Source organism: Hordeum vulgare, chromosome 4H, assembly GCF_904849725.1.
Source record: "Hordeum vulgare subsp. vulgare chromosome 4H, MorexV3_pseudomolecules_assembly, whole genome shotgun sequence".
NCBI classification, from domain to species: domain Eukaryota; kingdom Viridiplantae; phylum Streptophyta; class Magnoliopsida; order Poales; family Poaceae; genus Hordeum; species Hordeum vulgare.
The window spans coordinates 509,217,691-509,235,625 of record NC_058521.1 but is presented as its reverse complement, the minus strand read 5'-3'; the positions used below and the strand labels follow the sequence as shown (position 1 = coordinate 509,235,625).

Sequence of the window (17,935 nt, the reverse complement as noted above, 5' to 3'; positions counted from 1 at the left end):
GCACCCTTCAATGCTCCTCCAGGGCGTTGTCGATGGGGTATAGAAGAGTGTGCATGCGCGACGCGGTGGGGAAGATGTTGGTGTACTCCGTGAACATGTTGTGGGTGATGAAAGCGACGAACTCGCAGCCACACCAAAACACCCGGCCGAGGAGGTAGAAGGCGGCGAATGTGTTGGTGAAATGGGCAAAGAGAGCAACCACTACCCTGTTTTGGATGACCTCCTCGACGCGGAACATCGTTGGAGATCCCTGCGGGAGGTGGTAGTATCCGGATGCGAGGAATAACTTGGTGAAGTTCCTTGCGGTCCTCCACTTTTATATCGCCGACACATGTAGTGTGCGCTCAACGTACACGCCGGTAGGGTAGATCCTCTCTGGCACGATGGATGGGAAGCGGTAGGTTGGTCCGGTGTATTGCATGGCTGAGGGATGTGGAGAAGAAGGAGAAGGGGTCAAAGAACAAGAAGGGTAGATGGCAGAGGATGGAAGATGGATGAGGGATGGCAGAGGCAGAGGGTGGCTTAAATAGCCGTAGTGCTACGTGTTATTTCGTCGTGGCAATAACGGGGTCAAATGTGAAGTAGCCCATTTTCACATCCACCGCGGCATTGGAGTATACACGCGTGGAAAATCGTGGTTTGAAAAGAAGAAGAAAAAGAAGCTAATTGCACGCGTAGGAATTTGTGGTCATATATATTACATGAACAAAAAGATACAATTTTTGAATAGTTTGTGGCCATTTTGCATGATAAAAATAAATTTGGCCCTTATAAATTTGGTCATTTTGCATTCGTATTGAACAAAAAGAACTAAATTTTCTAGGAAATGTCAATTGTTGTGTAATTTCAAAGGCTGCAAAAAACAAAGCCCACAGTTCATAAAAACAGAGCAAACGATGCAAAAAAAAAACAACGCAATTCGACAGCCCAACTAGAGCTTGATTTCCTTTTGGACCCAATAACTATGTTTTTTTCACGGAGACAGTGGTGGGAGAGCAGCGGAGCACAACCAACAGGATCGCCTCTCGCGGATCGCCCCACGATCTAACGAAGCGGAGCCGTCCATGTGATCAAACGGCACGGAGACTGCATGCAGCCTGCCCATCGAATTCCTTCTAGAAGACCACATCAGATTTCTTCCACGGTATGATCAGACGGCTGACGTTCGGAGCTAGGGTTAGGCGAAATCCCGCGGGTTTTAGATGGGTTTTGAGCTGGTCAACGGGGTTTCCAAGGCTTTGACTAAGCATAACAAAAGGTTAGCAAAAGATGGTTTGGGCCATAGGACAGGTTGGGGACATGAGCAGAATGGTGCGTGGAAGGATGCATCGATGACCAGTAGCGAATCCGTACGAGACAAATTCATTTCGCGAGGGACTCGCGATTATCTCTCAACTCCCACTTCTTAGGGCCTCTTTGGGACTACTCCACTCCAAAAAAATCAGCTTCACTCCACCAACTTCACTTTAGAGCAGTTCCACCAAGGAGTTGTAGCTCCACGTTGAAGCAGTTTTATACTGTTTGGCTTTCAGCTAGCTCCAACTTTAAAAACAGAAGTATTTGGTGAGAATAGTCTACTTTGCCCCTATTTTTTATGCATGATGTTTTGACGGCCCAACATTTGTGCGCCTTGAGAAAAAAATTTAGAAGTCTTGTAATTCAAAACATACAATATTTGAAGTGAACTCATGTACTTGTGGTTTGAGTGTTGTACGCACGAACATGTCGTTCAATTAAATATATGTAAAATGATGTGAACTATTGCGATACATAATTAAAAAGATCCACAAGAATGTCCAATGATACATTGTTCTACTCGCTCGAAGAAAAAAGGATGCAAATAAAACCCGGACCAGCTTTAACACTAGAAATCTAGTTCCAACCATCGGCAATAGCGGTGGCTAACTCATCACGGAATTTATCCATGGTCGGAGCATCCGGTTCCGTTGTAGATCTATCAGAGGCAGCAACAAATTTGTTATACCTGTTCGGTATTGTAGGCACATAATCAGGATCACGGTCGAACCGAGAAAAGTCCAAGTCTTCACTGTTATGCTCACGAATAAAGTTGTGAAGGACCATAGTAGCAACAACGATCATTTTTTGCTTGAACATCGGGTATGGTCGCATCTTATATAGAATTTGCCACTTCATTTTTAGCACTCCAAATGATCGCTCAATGACATTGCGGATAGATGAGTGGACTCGATTGAATTTTTCAGTTGGAGTCTTTGGCTCCATACCTCTACGCCATTCTGGCATATGATACCGCTCACCCTTATAAGGAGCTAGGTATCCCGGACGATTGGGGTATCCCGCATCAACAACATAATATTTGCCTATAAATGAAGGAAATTATATGAGCTATTTCTTGTACAAACATTTGATATTTAAACAATTAGTGAGTTGTATGATCATACGCTAAAATGTTACCTTTTGGAGGGTGTGGGAAGAACCTTTCATTAACACTTATTGCATTGTATAACACACTAGTGTCATGCATAGCTCCTGGTTGCCCCACGGACACATAAGTGAATAGCATGTCAAAGTCACAAATTGCAAGAACATTTTGAGTCGGTATCCCTGATTTCCCAATATATCTGATACTATCCTCGGGACAGAAAGACACTGGAATATGTGTGCCATCAAGTGCACCAATGAAATCTTTGAAGTGTGGGTACGCCCGTCTATCATCTTTTATCCTCTTATGAAAAGTGGGGAAGTTAGGGTTTTTAGGTGTAATGAAATCTTTTGCCATTTTCATCAAACAATTTAGAACCTCATCAAATTTCCTACTAATGGTTTCTCCCGAGTGCTTGAAACGATTTTGACCTCTTCTGTTGGACTCATTGCCACCACAAGTGAATAGGAAAATTGCAAGACTTTCATATGTGCTCACATGCATGGATGATTCTAACCCATACCTTCGCACCAACAAGTCGTGAAGGTCCATGAACACTTCCGTGTTCATGCGAAGCTTTGAAAGGCATTCGCCTGGAGTCCTCAAAGTCTCTTGCAACCATCCCATACCACTTATAATTGATGTCCTCGGTGGGTTCTTATGAAGATATTGATCACAATATACTTGTGCAAGTGTAGCAGCACCCAGAACAAGATTCAAAAACTGGTTACTATCATCATCCAAATCATCACTATCACTTTCAGATATCTGCATGTAGCACAATAACAAAAACCAACAAATATTAGTTAACATATGTAGCGCAAATGTTTTAGTTTGCGTACATAGAGGAAATAGTTCAAGTGACATACAATGGTAAAATATTTCACTCCGAGATACATAAAGCAAATAGTTCAAATGACATACAACGGTAAAATAGTTCACTCCGACATACATAAAGCAAATAGTTCAAATGACATGAGACAAAAAAATCATGCGCCAACACACTACTACTTCAATTTCCATACTTGTCGTTGTATCTCGTCTTAAGCCAATTAAACCTACACTCTTTAGGAAGGGTCTTGAACATTTCCCGTTGATCTTTCTTCACAAATAACTGTGTGGCAATATCATGCTCATCGGAACCATACACGGCCCCACATTCCAAGACCATATCCATGACTTCCTTGATTGTCACCTCTCCTTGCTTCATTGATGTGAAAGAGGCGGCACATTCAGCTATCTTTGTGATTTTATCTTAGATGACAAGTGTTGTGCTTGACTTTTGTTTCTTATTATTTTTCAACAAGCACACGAGGTCTCTTCTTTTCATTAGCAATGCAAGGAGAAACCTCCTGGACCTCATCTTCCTCACCTCCAACCACATTACCAACATCTTCAAGTATTTCATAAGTTCTTCCTCTCCAACTTCAACAACATTATCAATGTCAACCAAATTCTCTTGACTTGGGGGTATGATGGGGTTATCACTCATGGGATTCCAATGATCTTGTTCATCATTCAAAATATTACCAAACATTTTGGAAAGGTGCTGCTGATTTTGAAGAGGCTTTTTTCTAAACTTGCCACATCGAGGAATGTCCTATGTATATAAAAAAAATCATCAACATAACATGTATGAGCTAGAATTACCATCATAATGGAATATTTGACAACACTCACCTTTCTCGCCTTCTTCCACCACTCATTGTCCATGACAATAACCCCCATCGAACTGTCCCAACCTGTTCCAGTTTGTTTCCTCATTAATTTATTCCAACAAGACCAGTCACCCTTTAACTTATCCCACTTGTTCTTCAGTTGCATCTTTGATAAAATGATTGCAGTCATCTAGTAGAACCTTTCTGACACTGTATTATAACCTGAAGGGTTCAAATGAGTGTTGGGACGATTCCCTTGGTTCACTTGTTCGGCCATCAAGGAACAAATGATTTGGACGTACTCATCGGTCCACTCCATTGAATCACCCTGACCATAATAGTTCAAGATATTTTTGTAAAGAAATCGTTGCTACAAACATACTACTTCAACCTATTTGTATATAATAATTATTTATCCAAATTCAAGAACATGATCGTGTATTATACTAACAAATCATCTATAACAAATACAACTGGAAAATGGTATACCCGCTCTTCCTTACAGGTTGTACGTTTCTTCCTGCTGTTCGTGCTGGTCTGACTGTTGTTCGTGCAGGTGGTGTGCATGGCATCCATGCCGGCAGCTACCTCCTCGCTTGTAGCAGCAGGTGCAGAATGGGTCCTCCCAGAAGAGGCGAACGCCACACCGGCCATCCCTGCTGTCGTCGAGGACTGATCGGGCCGGGAAAGGTCGACCCTCATCACCAGGGCCATGGTTGTCCTCAACATTACGGGACCTGGATGCTGGAGATGGACGGAGGAATTGGGGGAGGCACAAGAGGACCATCAGATCGACTCATTCTGGTGGTCTCCTCGCCGCGGTGGTGCTCCAGCCGACCGATGCAGGTCGCAGCGGCGGCGGAAGGCAGGTTCCTCCTCGTTCTGTGTCCTCTAGTCAACAACAAAGAAACAGATCGATCTGCTAGGTCATGTGACGGAAAAAGAAAAGAATGAAAGGGTATGACTTATGGGTGGAAGTGGTGGGTAATTATCTCACAACTTCACGTCTAGTTATCAAACTTAAATTTTCGGAGTACCACTTAAGGAGCTTCACAGAAAACACGAAGATGGCCCCCAGATTCAAGTTTCTTCGTGGAGCTGGACATCGTGGAGCTGTCCCGTTTGGCTTGCGATTTTGAGAGTAAAACTGATTTTTCTGAAGCGGAGCAGTCCCAAACAGGCTCTTAGTTTGGAGGAGCTGTTATTTCCCAACTTCACTTCCCCACAAATTTTACACTGCGTGTTTAGCGAGCTTCTCTCGGTAAATCCTCGAGTGTGTAAGCTACTTCATAATATCGAATTACATACATGTGAATTGTATTTCAGTGAAGAAACAATTAATATTCCATGTGATATTATTATATGTGGATTAATTATGGCAAGATGGACAAGACCATGGTTATTCTTCCTTTGGATCTTCGGGCGAAGGAAAAATTTGCTACATTATAATATTATAAATAGTTTTTTACTGATTGATCGGTAAAATTACAAAACCATGATTATTTGTTTTATTTATTTGGATTGCCATCCGTAACAATGCACATGCAATTCGTGAGAGTTATATCCCACCTATACCGAGTATCTCTCTCGTCTCGTGTGAAGCTTTTTTCTCGGCTTAGCTATTGGGTCGGCCCATTTGTGTGTGTTTTCATTTGCTCGACGCTTGATCGCTCTAGTTGCTTGGTCACTGGAGTGATTTGGTTTGGTATTGTTTTTTTTAGTTTTCAGTTTTTTCTTTTCCTCACTTTGTTCTTCCGATATTCTTTGTTCTCCACTGATTTTTTTTTAGTTTTTGATTTTCTTTGTTTTGTCACCAGTTTTATTGTTTATTTCATAGATTTCATGAGCTTTTCTTTCTTTTTTTGTTTCTTTCTCGGCTTCCGCTAGTTGTTTTGCTTCTCTTTCTTTGTTTCCTTGTTTTTATTGTTTCTTTCTGGGTTTCATCATTGTTCATAGTTTATTTCCCGGTTTTCACTATTTTTCATTCCTTTTGCATTGTTTTTTTCTCTTTTCCTGCTTATTTTTTGGTTTTCACCGGTTTCATCATTTTTCTTTGTTTCTTTTCTGGTTTTCATCATTTATCACTTTTCACATAGAATAGGACTACTTTTTATACATTTTTAACAATTATTCGAATGCATGAAATACTGTTTGTGTCCATGTTGAACGATCTTCAAATACATGATTAACATATGATTTTTATCTCGGCTTTTTTCATACATGTTCTCATTTTCTTTGCATACATCAGAAACATTTTTTATACAAATTTAATATTTATATTTTTGTACGCACTAGCAATATTTTTATATACACATTTAACTTCCTAAAATATACTTTCTATGTCTATTTTTTTGCATAAATAATTATACATTTTTATGCATCACAAACTTGTTTTACACATGTTTAATATTTTCTAAATATATATTAATTCTCATATATATGTTTTGCTCTCTACCTTTTTCATACACATTGTACACTTTTTGTATATATCTGGAATACTTTCTTATGCAAGTTTAAATTTGTGAAATACATAATTGAGATTTTATCACATATATGTTTTGATATCTAGTTTTTTCATACACATTGTACATTATTTGTATACATTAGCAACATTTTTCTGTGCACGTTTAACATTTTTCAGTCCACGCTTAACGTTTGTATCCCTGTTTAATAAAACATTACATTTGATATACATTAGTTACATTAATATTGATTCACTTCATAAAATTGGACATGAAAAGTAAGATATGAGTTATAAGATTACAAAATTTACATTTATATGTATAATTTGTTTTACGTTCATTACTTTATGTCACATAAAAAATATTTTGACCGACATACATTTTCTTACCTTTTTCCCTTTCGACTTAGGACAAATTTTACAGGACAATTTTATTATGGATGATGAGTAGACAATCCTTATATATAATATTTCAAACATAAGCATAAATAAAAAAGCAAAGATTTTTTTTTTTGAAAATGAACGAAAGAAAAAACGCTCAATGTTTGCGGTTCCGCTGGGCTGGCTCATGCAGGACGATGGTTGACCCATGAGGCTGCACTATGTCTTCATTACAAGCGAGACATAGTCGCTACCTCAGGGCACATTCTCGTTGAGTTGTTGTGCCTCCTCCCCCCCCCCCTCTCGACATCAAGATACCAAGATAGCTTCTGTCTCTTTTTAGTTCAGCTAGTTGTCAGCTCTCTGAGACTTTAAATCCGTGTCCGTCATGATGTTGGCGCTTAAACACTGTGGCCTGCTACCTTAGGTAGATCCTTTAGGCTTTAAAATGTCGTGAACAACTTTGTGCTCGGTTTTATGCAATGAAATGGAGTGTGGGGAAGCCTCTTTCGATCAAAGAAGACATAATCACGCCCCGGGCAATTAGCTAACTAAACATTTACACCACCTCTTGTCATTTATTCATTTTTTTATGGAAGTTTGTAATTTATTCATTGGTCTTCGAGATTTACTAGTTGAGAATTTCTGGAAAGGCACACGGGCCAAGCCCATTACTAATTATATCGATATTATGGTGTTTTTTTTCTGATAATAAGAAAATAAAAGAAAAAAGATTCCTCGCGTAGCCAGAGAAAAAGAAAAGGCAAACGGACTCAAAATATCAGGCACGATGGCGGCGCGACAAAGGGCTGGACGTTCATTGACGGCCCTTGGCAGCCAAGGAAAAGGAGCGAAGACCAAAACACACAAAAGGGGAAAGGAAGAATCACGAAGACAATCGCAGCCGTCGAAACTACCCACCCGACGGGCTATATGAGGCCACCACAGGCCCGGGATAAACCCTAGCTCCATTCTCCCGTCCCCCGAAAGCCCTAGCGCCAAGCTCCCCCACCCGCGGCGGCCGCCTCCTCCTCGCGCCTCCAAGCAGACAAACTCGTCAAGGGAAGATGGTATGGAACCCTCCCCTCCTCCCCCTCCCGATTCCCTCCTCGTCTCCGCCCGTTTCGCCGTCGCGGATCGGGTCGAGCGCCGCCGCGCGCGAGCTGACCGCCGGTTTGTTGTTTCTTTGGCGGTGCTTTGCAGAGTCAGGAGACGGTCAACCCCAAGGCCTACCCGCTGGCGGACGCGCAGCTGACGATAACGATCCTCGACATCGTCCAGCAGGCCGCCAACTACAAGCAGCTCAAGAAGGGAGCCAACGAAGGTGACCAATCCCTAGCAGTGCTCTTTGGTTGTTTTTCTGTTTATTTCAGTCCCCTGTGATTTGAATTTGTGTCTTTTTTCCAGCGACCAAGACTCTCAACAGGGGAATATCGGAGTTCGTGGTGATGGCAGCTGACACGGAGCCGCTCGAAATCCTCCTCCACCTCCCGTTGCTCGCGGAGGACAAGGTATAAATTCTGTCCATGTGCTGCATCTTATTGCTGTAAATTTGTATGCTGTAGCTTGCGTGATACGGTTATAGAGAGACCGTGAAATGTTTTTAATTTAATAAAGCTCGTTATACTGTGCCGTGTTAATGGTTATCAGAATATATGATGTGCTCCGAATACTGTATGCTGTATGGTTACCAGTCTGCTAGGATTGGAAGTTGAGTATGCTTGCTCTGACAAGTGGCTTACTCATGCAAGCAGTTTAACAGTGTATGTGGCATCTGCTCTTAAACTGCTTGTATGAGCACCCAGCTACTGGAATAACTCTAGGGCTTTATGTGAAAAATCAGTGTCTTTTAACATCAGCACTCCAATTTTGTTTCTTTACTGACTTGTTGCATCCTTTTGCATTGCTACTTCAGTCAGAGGCAGAGTTCAGTGTACCTGTTGATAGTTGGATACTCAGCCTTGCAAATCACATGGCAGTAGAGCTGATTAGCTGTTGTGCATTAATTGAATAGACATTTATCTGTTGTACATGATTCATCCCTTGATTTAACCGTTTGCTCCTAATCTTGTGCATCTTTCTTTTCTTTTGCTCATGCAACTCTCTTTGTGTTTGTGACAATGGGTGAAAGTAAACTTACTCGGCTCATTTGTTAATGGTGCAGAATGTGCCATATGTCTTTGTCCCTTCAAAGCAAGCCCTTGGGCGTGCTTGTGGAGTGACTAGGCCGGTCATTGCTTGTTCAGTGACCAGCAATGAGGGTAGCCAACTGAAGCAGCCGATCCAGAGTCTCAAGGTGATCCCATTGCTGCCACTTTTTGTGATATCTGCTGATTTTCCATAATTGTAACTGTCTGTGATTGTTTCATATAGTGTACACACCTTCGTAAGCTAATCCTATTTTAAATTTTGTGAATCACAGGATGCCATCGAGAAGCTTCTCATATGATTTATCAAGACCTTTCAGTGTGATGGGCCTCGTGTGACACAGTTTTTCAGGGGCTTGGACTGGTGATGGTGTCTTGTCTGCTAGGTCTTTTATGTTTTTCAGCTATATTTTGCAAGACTGTTATGTTAAATCATGCTGCCATTATGTCTGCCATCTTATATTTGTGACTTGTGTAATCCATAAGACACATGTTTTATGGCAGTTGAATTTTCTCCCTAGACTCAAGATATGTTGTAATGGCTAAAATGGTTTATGAGTTTGAGAATTGGGAGCTGGCAACTTGTGTGCGATCTCTCATGTCTTGGATTATCTTTTGGGTTGTTCTGCTTAGTTGCACCTGTTATCTGCTATAATCTGCCGATTTCATATTGTTGTCTGTCAAAAGCAAAAGGGTCTTATTTGTGTATTTGGGTTCTGCAACCTTTGAATTTGGAGTATTTCCGGTTGGTATTATGGTTTGCTGTTTTCCTGAAGTCAGAGGAACAGTGGTTTAGTCACCTGGTTATGTTCTCTATTTTCAGTGGCTGTAATGCAGCCCAATGGTCCATGGTTACTGCTATTTTGCTCCTAAAAAGAGGCCAAAGATAGTCTAAGCGAGATAGTTGGAGCCAAATTACAGGCTTATTTCTGTCTCTGATAAATAAATAGTCAGCAGTATATAAGGCCATCGCCAATGGCGTTCATCAAACTCGCACCAAATCACCGGACTGGTGTCATGCTTTAAGCCATCCAACGCACCTCACCAAATCCAAATTCCCCAGCCCGGCCCCAAATTGGAGGAGCTCTCCCTGTTTTTTCACAAAACCGTATTGTTCCTGTTCCGTCCTCTTTGCCTCAACGTAGCATACCCGGTGAAGTCGTTCGTGAGTTTATGCCGTTCGCGTCTCTAGGTTTCGGCCTTGAAACTTGGAATCATAGACAAGAACTCAAAAGGTAGGCTCCTATACCACAAGGGTGGGAGAGCTAGGCGTAGACGTTATGGGCGCAGTTGCAGTGTTCGGCGAGGTCGCGCTCTGTCAGGAATGCTAGGTCGGTGTTCCTCTTCTTCGCAACGACGTTGGTCCTGAGAAGGTCCCTCCCTGATTGCAGAAATTGTCGACTTTAGAAAAGGTTCAACAAGAACTATAGCAATAAAGGAGCTTGGTGTCCTGATTCGTCATCGACGCCGACCACCTCGCCTCGAACTTCTCCTCCCTCTTGGCGGAGTGGCTCCTAGAGTCGGTGATGCATTGTTCTACTTCTATTGACGAGTGCAACCATTCGGCAGCGGCCGCCGAGTCCCTCGCCGCCTTGGCCCTCTTGTTGCCATCAGGACGCCCTTCTATCGTTGTCGAGACGGGCGTGTTCGGGTTGTACACACCGTCCTTGGTCTTGGCGAGAGCGAGCCGACACCCTGTCCATTTCTCGCACGATTCGATCCTTGTTAGGCCATGAAGGAACTTGAACTCGACGTCGTTGTTGTCCTGGCGAAACATGTCAGAGCATTTGGACCATCTGCACAAACAAAGACCAAGTGTCGGTGAAGTGCACTATGAAGAGATGGGCCGGTGAGTCATGGCCATACTTGGCGCTCAACATTTTGGACCATCTGCACAAACAAAGACCAAGTGTCGGTGAAGTACACTATGAAGAGATGGGCCGGTGAGCCATGGCCATACTTGACGCTCAACATTTGCGCCGCTCTTCGAGCAAGCAATGACCTCCCCCCAATCGCATCCCACTTGTTGCAGGCTTGTTGGATGGTCGCCCAATAGTTGGCCATGGCCTTCTCGCCGTGATCCATGTGGTTATTGGAGAACTCGGGGTCGACCATCTTGCGCTCGTCGAACGTTGTCTTGACCCTTCTCGAGTAGGTATTCTCGTTCTGATTCACGCCGGTGATTGGGTCGATGTTGACAGTCTTTCATGCTTCGACGAGGCACTCCTCTTCCTTTGGCGTCCACTTGACGCAAGGCTCACCCGGCTTGGCGTTCGAAGACCGCCTCTTCTTTCTCCCTTTGGTCTCTGGATCCACCAGTTGTTCCTCTTCCACCTCCTCCTCGACATTGTCATTCTCGACGTCCTTCATGTCGTTGACGGTGTCCAGCATTTCCTCTTGCGTGCCGAACTCGGCGCCAGAAGCGGCGACGACTGAGTCGCTCATGCTGATCTCGTCCATCTTGGCGTCGGCGCTGCTGAACTGTGGCGTCGAGTTGGTGAAGGGTAGGGGTCCATGACGCGGATTTGTCGCACGTGAGCCTAAGTATGTCCGCGAGTAGCCGTACTAGGTGTTGAGGACGGTGGTGAACACGGAGGGCGTGTGATACTCGTGATCTGCGTTGGGTTTTGTGTGAAAAGGAACGGATTATCGCAACACAAAGTGGGTATGTATTTCCCTCAGTTATGAAGCCAAGATTTATCGAACCAATAGAAATATCAACCACGACCGTCTTCAGTGGTTGCACACAAAAGAACAAACAACTTGCATCCAATGCGGGCAAGAGGGTCATCAATCCTCTAGTCTTGTTATTTGCAAGCAAGTGAGGTGTGTAGATAATTATAGATACCAAGAAAAAATAAAACAAGTAAATAACAGCAAGGTAATAAAGGTTTTATCAATATGTTGTGAATAGACCCGAGGGCCGTAGCTTTCTATAATGGCATTTCTCATGAAAAATAGCATATGGTGGATGAACAAATTACTGTTGGGCAATTGAGAGAAAACCAGATAGTTATGCGATATTCACGAGAATGATCATGTTTATATAGGCATCACGTCCATAAACAAACGGGCTGCCTCCTACCTGGACCTATTATATTACTCCACTCATCGACCGCTATCCATCATGCGTCTAGCGTATTAAGTAAAACACAATAATGCATGGAAAACAGTGACATGATGTAGACAAAGTAAACTCAAGCAATCTGAATAAACCCCATCGTTTTATCCTTAGTAGGAGCAACACAAAGACGCATCTTGTCCCCTTCTGTCACTGAGATATAGAAATTCGCCAAGTTGAACCTACCACAACACACCTCTCTCACTGAAGAAATATCGATCTAGTTGGCCAAACAATATCAATAGACCGGAGAGAATTACGAAGCTATCATAATCATGCACATAAGAATCATATAAGTATTCAGAGGTGACTCAAATATTTATCATGAATAATCTGAACATAAACCCATAATTCATCGGATCCCAACAAACGCACCGCACAAGAGGAATTACATCATATGGATCAAAGCAAAGATGTAATGATAATTGTATTGACGATCAAAGAGAGAGAGATATTGACATCTAGGTACTGACTATGGACCCGTAGGTCTATGGTGAACTACTCACACATCATCGTGAGGGCAACAAGGTTGATGAAGAAGCCCTTCATGATCGACCCCCCTTCCGGCACGGTGCAGAACGGAGCTCGAGATGGCCTCCCATCGGAACAAAGACTTGCGGTGACGTAAAAAGTGTTTCGGGACTCCCTCTGGTGTTTTAAGGGTAGATGAGAATTTATAAGCCAAAGAACGGAGTTGGGAGGGCCACGAGGGAGGCACAAGCTATCAGGGCTCCCTCAGTCTCACCGTGTTGGCCTGTGGGCCCCTCGTGAGGCCTCCATCCTTCTTCCGATGCTCGTTGGTCTTCTTTTGGTCTAGATAAAATCACCAAAAAGTTTCAGGGCAATTGGACTTCGTTTGGTATGAAAAAACTGAAAAGTGAAAAACACGCAGAAAACATCAACTCGCACTAGGCACTGGGTCAATAGGTTAGTGCTCAAAAATAATATAAATTAGAAAATAAATACCCAAAAAGTATTCTAGAATGATAATATATCAATATGGAACAATTAAAAATTATAGATACGTTCGAGACGTATCAAGCATCCCCAAGCTTAATTCCTGCTCGTCCTCGAGTAGGTAAATAATAAAAACAGAATTTTTGATGTGACATGCTATCCATGATGTAACTTTATGCATGTATGCTTATTGATAACAACCATTAACATAGTAATAGTTATATGTATAAGCATCAAATCATTAATCTTTCAAAGTATACGATCCTCAAAGATTGTTTTACCCCCCATCCATCTTTATTATATTAGTAAGGCATGGCTCCACCTTCACCACATTAATACAAATGTCAAGCACCACGGTGTTCAAGTCAGGCAATTGGATCGTAGTTTTTCAATATGCATCAACTATTTATTCTTCATGCAATACATGAGCGTGAACCATTGGACATACCATAAATGTGGAATAGAATATGGTGGTAGGTTTCCAAGGGGTAAAAGTGGAGAAGATAATCTCACATCAACTAGGCGTATCAACGAGATATGGAGATGCCCGTCAATAGATATCGATGCGAGGAGTAGGGGTTCCCATGCAAATGATGCACAAGAGCTATAAGTGTATGAAAGCTCCACTCAAGCTAAGTGGGGTGTGCATACAACTTGCTTGCCCATGAAGACCTCAGACATTTGAGGAAGCCCGTCATCGAAATATACAAGCCAAGTTTATGAAAAAGTGATTCCCACTATCATATGAATGATATAACATGAGACTCTCTATATGAAGAACAAGGTGACACTTTGAGGCACAAGTGTGGTAAAGGATAGTATCAAAGTCCCTTCTCTCTTTTTCTCTCATTCATTTTTTTATTATGGGGGGGGGGGTTCATTTGGCCTCACACATTTTTATTTCCTCATCGGGACAATGCTTTAATAATGATGATCATCACACTTTTACTTACTTACAACTCAATATGCAAACTGATAGGATGATATGACCCTGAATGGATGCCTCTCACAGTGTACTAGGATGTGCAAAGATCTAGTGTGACATGTATAAAAAATATGATGAACAGTGGCTTTGCCACAAATACTATGTCAACTCTATATGATCATGCAAAGCATTATGATGATAAACGAACTAGTCATGTGAAGTGACGATGGCATTTGCATGGCAATATATCTCGGAATGGCTATGGAAATGGCATGAGAGGTAGATATGGTGGCTGTTTTGAGGAGGATATAAAAAGGTTTATGTGCAACACAACGTGTCATGTCACGGGGTTTGGATGCACGAGCGAAAGTTGCACCGATCATCAAGGTGAGAACAGGGGATGCACGGTACCGAAGAGGCTAGCAAATATGAGGAGGTGAGAGTGTGTATGTCCATGGTGTCACATTAGTCATGAAGAACTCATATACTTATTGCAAAGTTTTATTAGTTTTATCACAAATCAAAGTACTACTCGCATGCCCCGAGGGAGAGGGTTGGTAGGAATTAACTATCGCGCGACCCCGACTCAAAATAACACAAGGATTTCAACGAGGAATAGAAATGCTCACACATCATCACCATGCCTTTTTATTTTTTTAGATGAACAAGAAGTTTAACATCTCTTAATATTGACACCTGTCTGAATTAATAATAATGCACTCACACCTTTTTCATATCAGCACATAAATATTATTAGCCAACAATTTCCCTATATGTGCTACATGATGTATTTATCATCACTCATTGGGTACCCATTATTCTTGATCTAGTCTTATGACCCATGCAAATTACCATCACTATTTGTCTAGATCTCAAACAAATATAAGTGAAGAACGAGAGCTTAATATTTCTATACAATCTACATGCCATCATGCTCAAAAACATATAAGTGAAGTACTAGAGCAACTGCTAAGCTCAAAAGATCTAAGTGAAGCACATGGAGTATTCTAACAAATTGTTATGATGTGGTATATCTATGAAATAGGTGTGTCCAGTGAACAATGATTGTGGTAAACTAAAAGTAAAAGCAAACAAAAGCAAACGACGTCCAAGCAAAACTCATATCATGTGATGAATAAAAATATAGCTCCAAGTAACATACCGATGGATAGGGACGAAAAGAGGGGATCCCTTCGGGGGCATTCCCAAGCTTAGATGCTTGAGTCTTCCTAGGATATTACCTTTTGAAAGCACAATTGCTCCCTAAGGTGGTTTTGGCAATTAATAAAAACGTATGTATCATTGAACTAATGTTTCTATCCAAGTATATTTCAGAAAAGTTCAAAGATGCATTGGCTAAAGGATTGTGAGGACAATCCCCTTGATGCAAGGAGTGGAATAGGATTGGCCAAGCTTCAAGCAAGAGGACTCTGCATTTTATATTTGTGTTAAATCACTTTTGAGTCCACAGGAAAGCCAATATTATTAAAAGGGGGTGAGGTATCTATGATGAAGTGCTTGCTCAACTGCTTAGAGATAGCCACCAAAAATACTCAACATTTCTATCAAAAAATTCTCTGTCCAAGCCTACACATCAAAACAGGTGCCATCGAGAATTCCATTTCGGCCTTATCGATTTATCCAGTGACAAAACCTTTGCCAAACCCTAATCTCTCGGTACCACCAACTTCCATATCGGTGCCATCGAAAGTCAGCGAGCAACTTTCTCGTTTGTTGATTTCAAGAATCAGAATTTCTGAGTTTTGAAATCGGCCTCACCGCGTTTTGGAAACTGCCCTAGGTCAACCAATCGGTACCACTGAGATTCTTATATTGGTCTCACCGAGTATTCAAAAGTTGCCACATTTATTGATAAATCGGTACCACCGAGATTCACTTCGGTGTCACTGAGTTGGGCAATAATGTTGTAACGGTTGGATTTGGGAGATGCCTATATATACCCCTCCACCACCTCTCATTCACAAAGGAAGCGCTCAGAACACACACACACACACACACACACACACACACACACACACACACACGCACACACACACTTGCCATATCCATTTTTCTAAGAGAGATCCACCTACTCATGTGTTGAAATCAAGAGATTCCAATCGATCCATTAGAAACTTTATCTCTAGCCTCCCCAAGTTGCTTCCCACCAAATAAATCTCTCCTACCCATGTCAAATCTACGAGAGAGTGATTGAGTCTTGAGGAGACTATCTTTTGAAGCACAAGAGCAATGAGATCATCTTCTACCACATATATTACCTTTTGGAGGGTGGTGCCTCCTAGATTGGTTAGGTGTCGCTTGGGAGACTCCTACTTCATGTTGTGGAGTTGAACCAAGAAGTTTGTAAGGGCAAGGAGATCGTCTAGTTCATAAAGATCTACCCCATGTGAGGCTAGTACTGTGTGGATGTAAGCCATGGTGTAGACAAGGCTGCTTCTTCGTGGACCCCTTGTGTGTGGACCCTCCGTGGACTCTCGCAGCTGTTACCCTACGTGGGTTGAAGTCTCGACTAACGTGGACGTGCGATAGCACCACCTATCCGAACCATGCAAAAAATCATCGTGTCAACCTTTGCATTTGATCTTACTTCCCTATCCTCTACTTAAATTTGCATGTCTTTACTTTCTGCTGCTATACTCTTTGATATGCATGTGTAGGGTGTACTTGACAAGTCACAAATTGCTAAAGCTGACCCACAACTAAAATTAGGAAATGGTAAGTTTTTATGTGGTCAAGTAGTCTAATCACCCCCCTCTAGACATACTTCGGATCCTACACCTTGGGGTGCCTTGGGCATAGCCAAGCTTAGGCTTTTGGTTCTCTTCAATCCTTCGTCCATCGTGGCAATACCCCAAAATTGAAAACTTCAATCACATAAAACTCAACAAAACTTCGTGAGATCCGTTAGTATAAGAAACACATCATAACATATCATATACTTTCAGGTGCTGTTAAAAATTGATTCTTATTTTATTTTAGCACATGGTACTGTATCCTAAATCCTCCATGGCTTATACCCCCGATACAATCCTTAGCATCATCAAAACAAGCAAATTACACATGCAAAAATAGAATTTGACTAGGACGACCTGAGGAATTGGTATAGTAATACTTTGTAAAATAATTAGCTTATTTTTTCCCACTAAAATCATAGAAATTCTAAACTAGACGTCAAAGTTTCTGTTTTTGCACTGTATCAATTCTACTCATCATGCAAATCATCCCAAAGGATTTACTTGACATAAACACTACAAACAAAAGAACGCAATCATTACATAGGAAATAATCATGTTATCACACACGAACATAAAATAAAATAAAAATAAGATAACTATTGGGTTGCCTCCGAACAAGCGCTATTGTTTTACGCCCCTAGCTAGGCAGATTGCATAGTTTCAAGTGTTTTCATCTTTGACACTCAACCCATAAGTGTCTCTCATCATTTATTCATATGGTAGCAAAATTTACCTTTTACGGAAGTGTTCCATTCCTTTCTTTAATGGAAACTAGAACCTTATATTTCCCTCTTTCATGTCAATGATTGCACCTATAGTTCGTAGGAAGAGCCTACCAAGTATAAATTGACGAGTATGGTTGCAATCAATATCAAGAACAATGAAATATACATGCACATAATTTTTATTGGCAATTATAAGGACATCATTTGTTCTACCCAAGAGTTTCTTGATGGTAGAATCTGCAAGATGCAAGTTTAGGGAACATTCTTCAATATTAGTGAGACCAAGCACATCACATAAAGTTATAGTTGAAACACTAACACCAAGGTCACACAAAGCATTGCATTTATATTTATTTATCTTAATTTTGATAGTAGGTTCCCACTCGTCATGCAAATTTCTAGG

General features: G+C 41.7%; 1 protein-coding gene across 1 annotated transcript; it reads left to right on the top strand.

Annotated features, from left to right (window-relative positions):
• The first annotated feature begins 7,858 nt into the window (after positions 1-7,858).
• On the top strand, positions 7,859-9,659 carry LOC123449187 (NHP2-like protein 1). The gene is made up of 5 exons (XM_045126308.1): positions 7,859-7,971; positions 8,105-8,225; positions 8,309-8,412; positions 9,066-9,197; positions 9,324-9,659. The coding sequence occupies exons 1-5, from the start codon at positions 7,969-7,971 to the stop codon at positions 9,348-9,350; spliced, it is 387 nt and encodes a 128-aa protein (XP_044982243.1). The 5' UTR covers positions 7,859-7,968; the 3' UTR covers positions 9,351-9,659.
• The last annotated feature ends 8,276 nt before the right edge of the window (positions 9,660-17,935 follow it).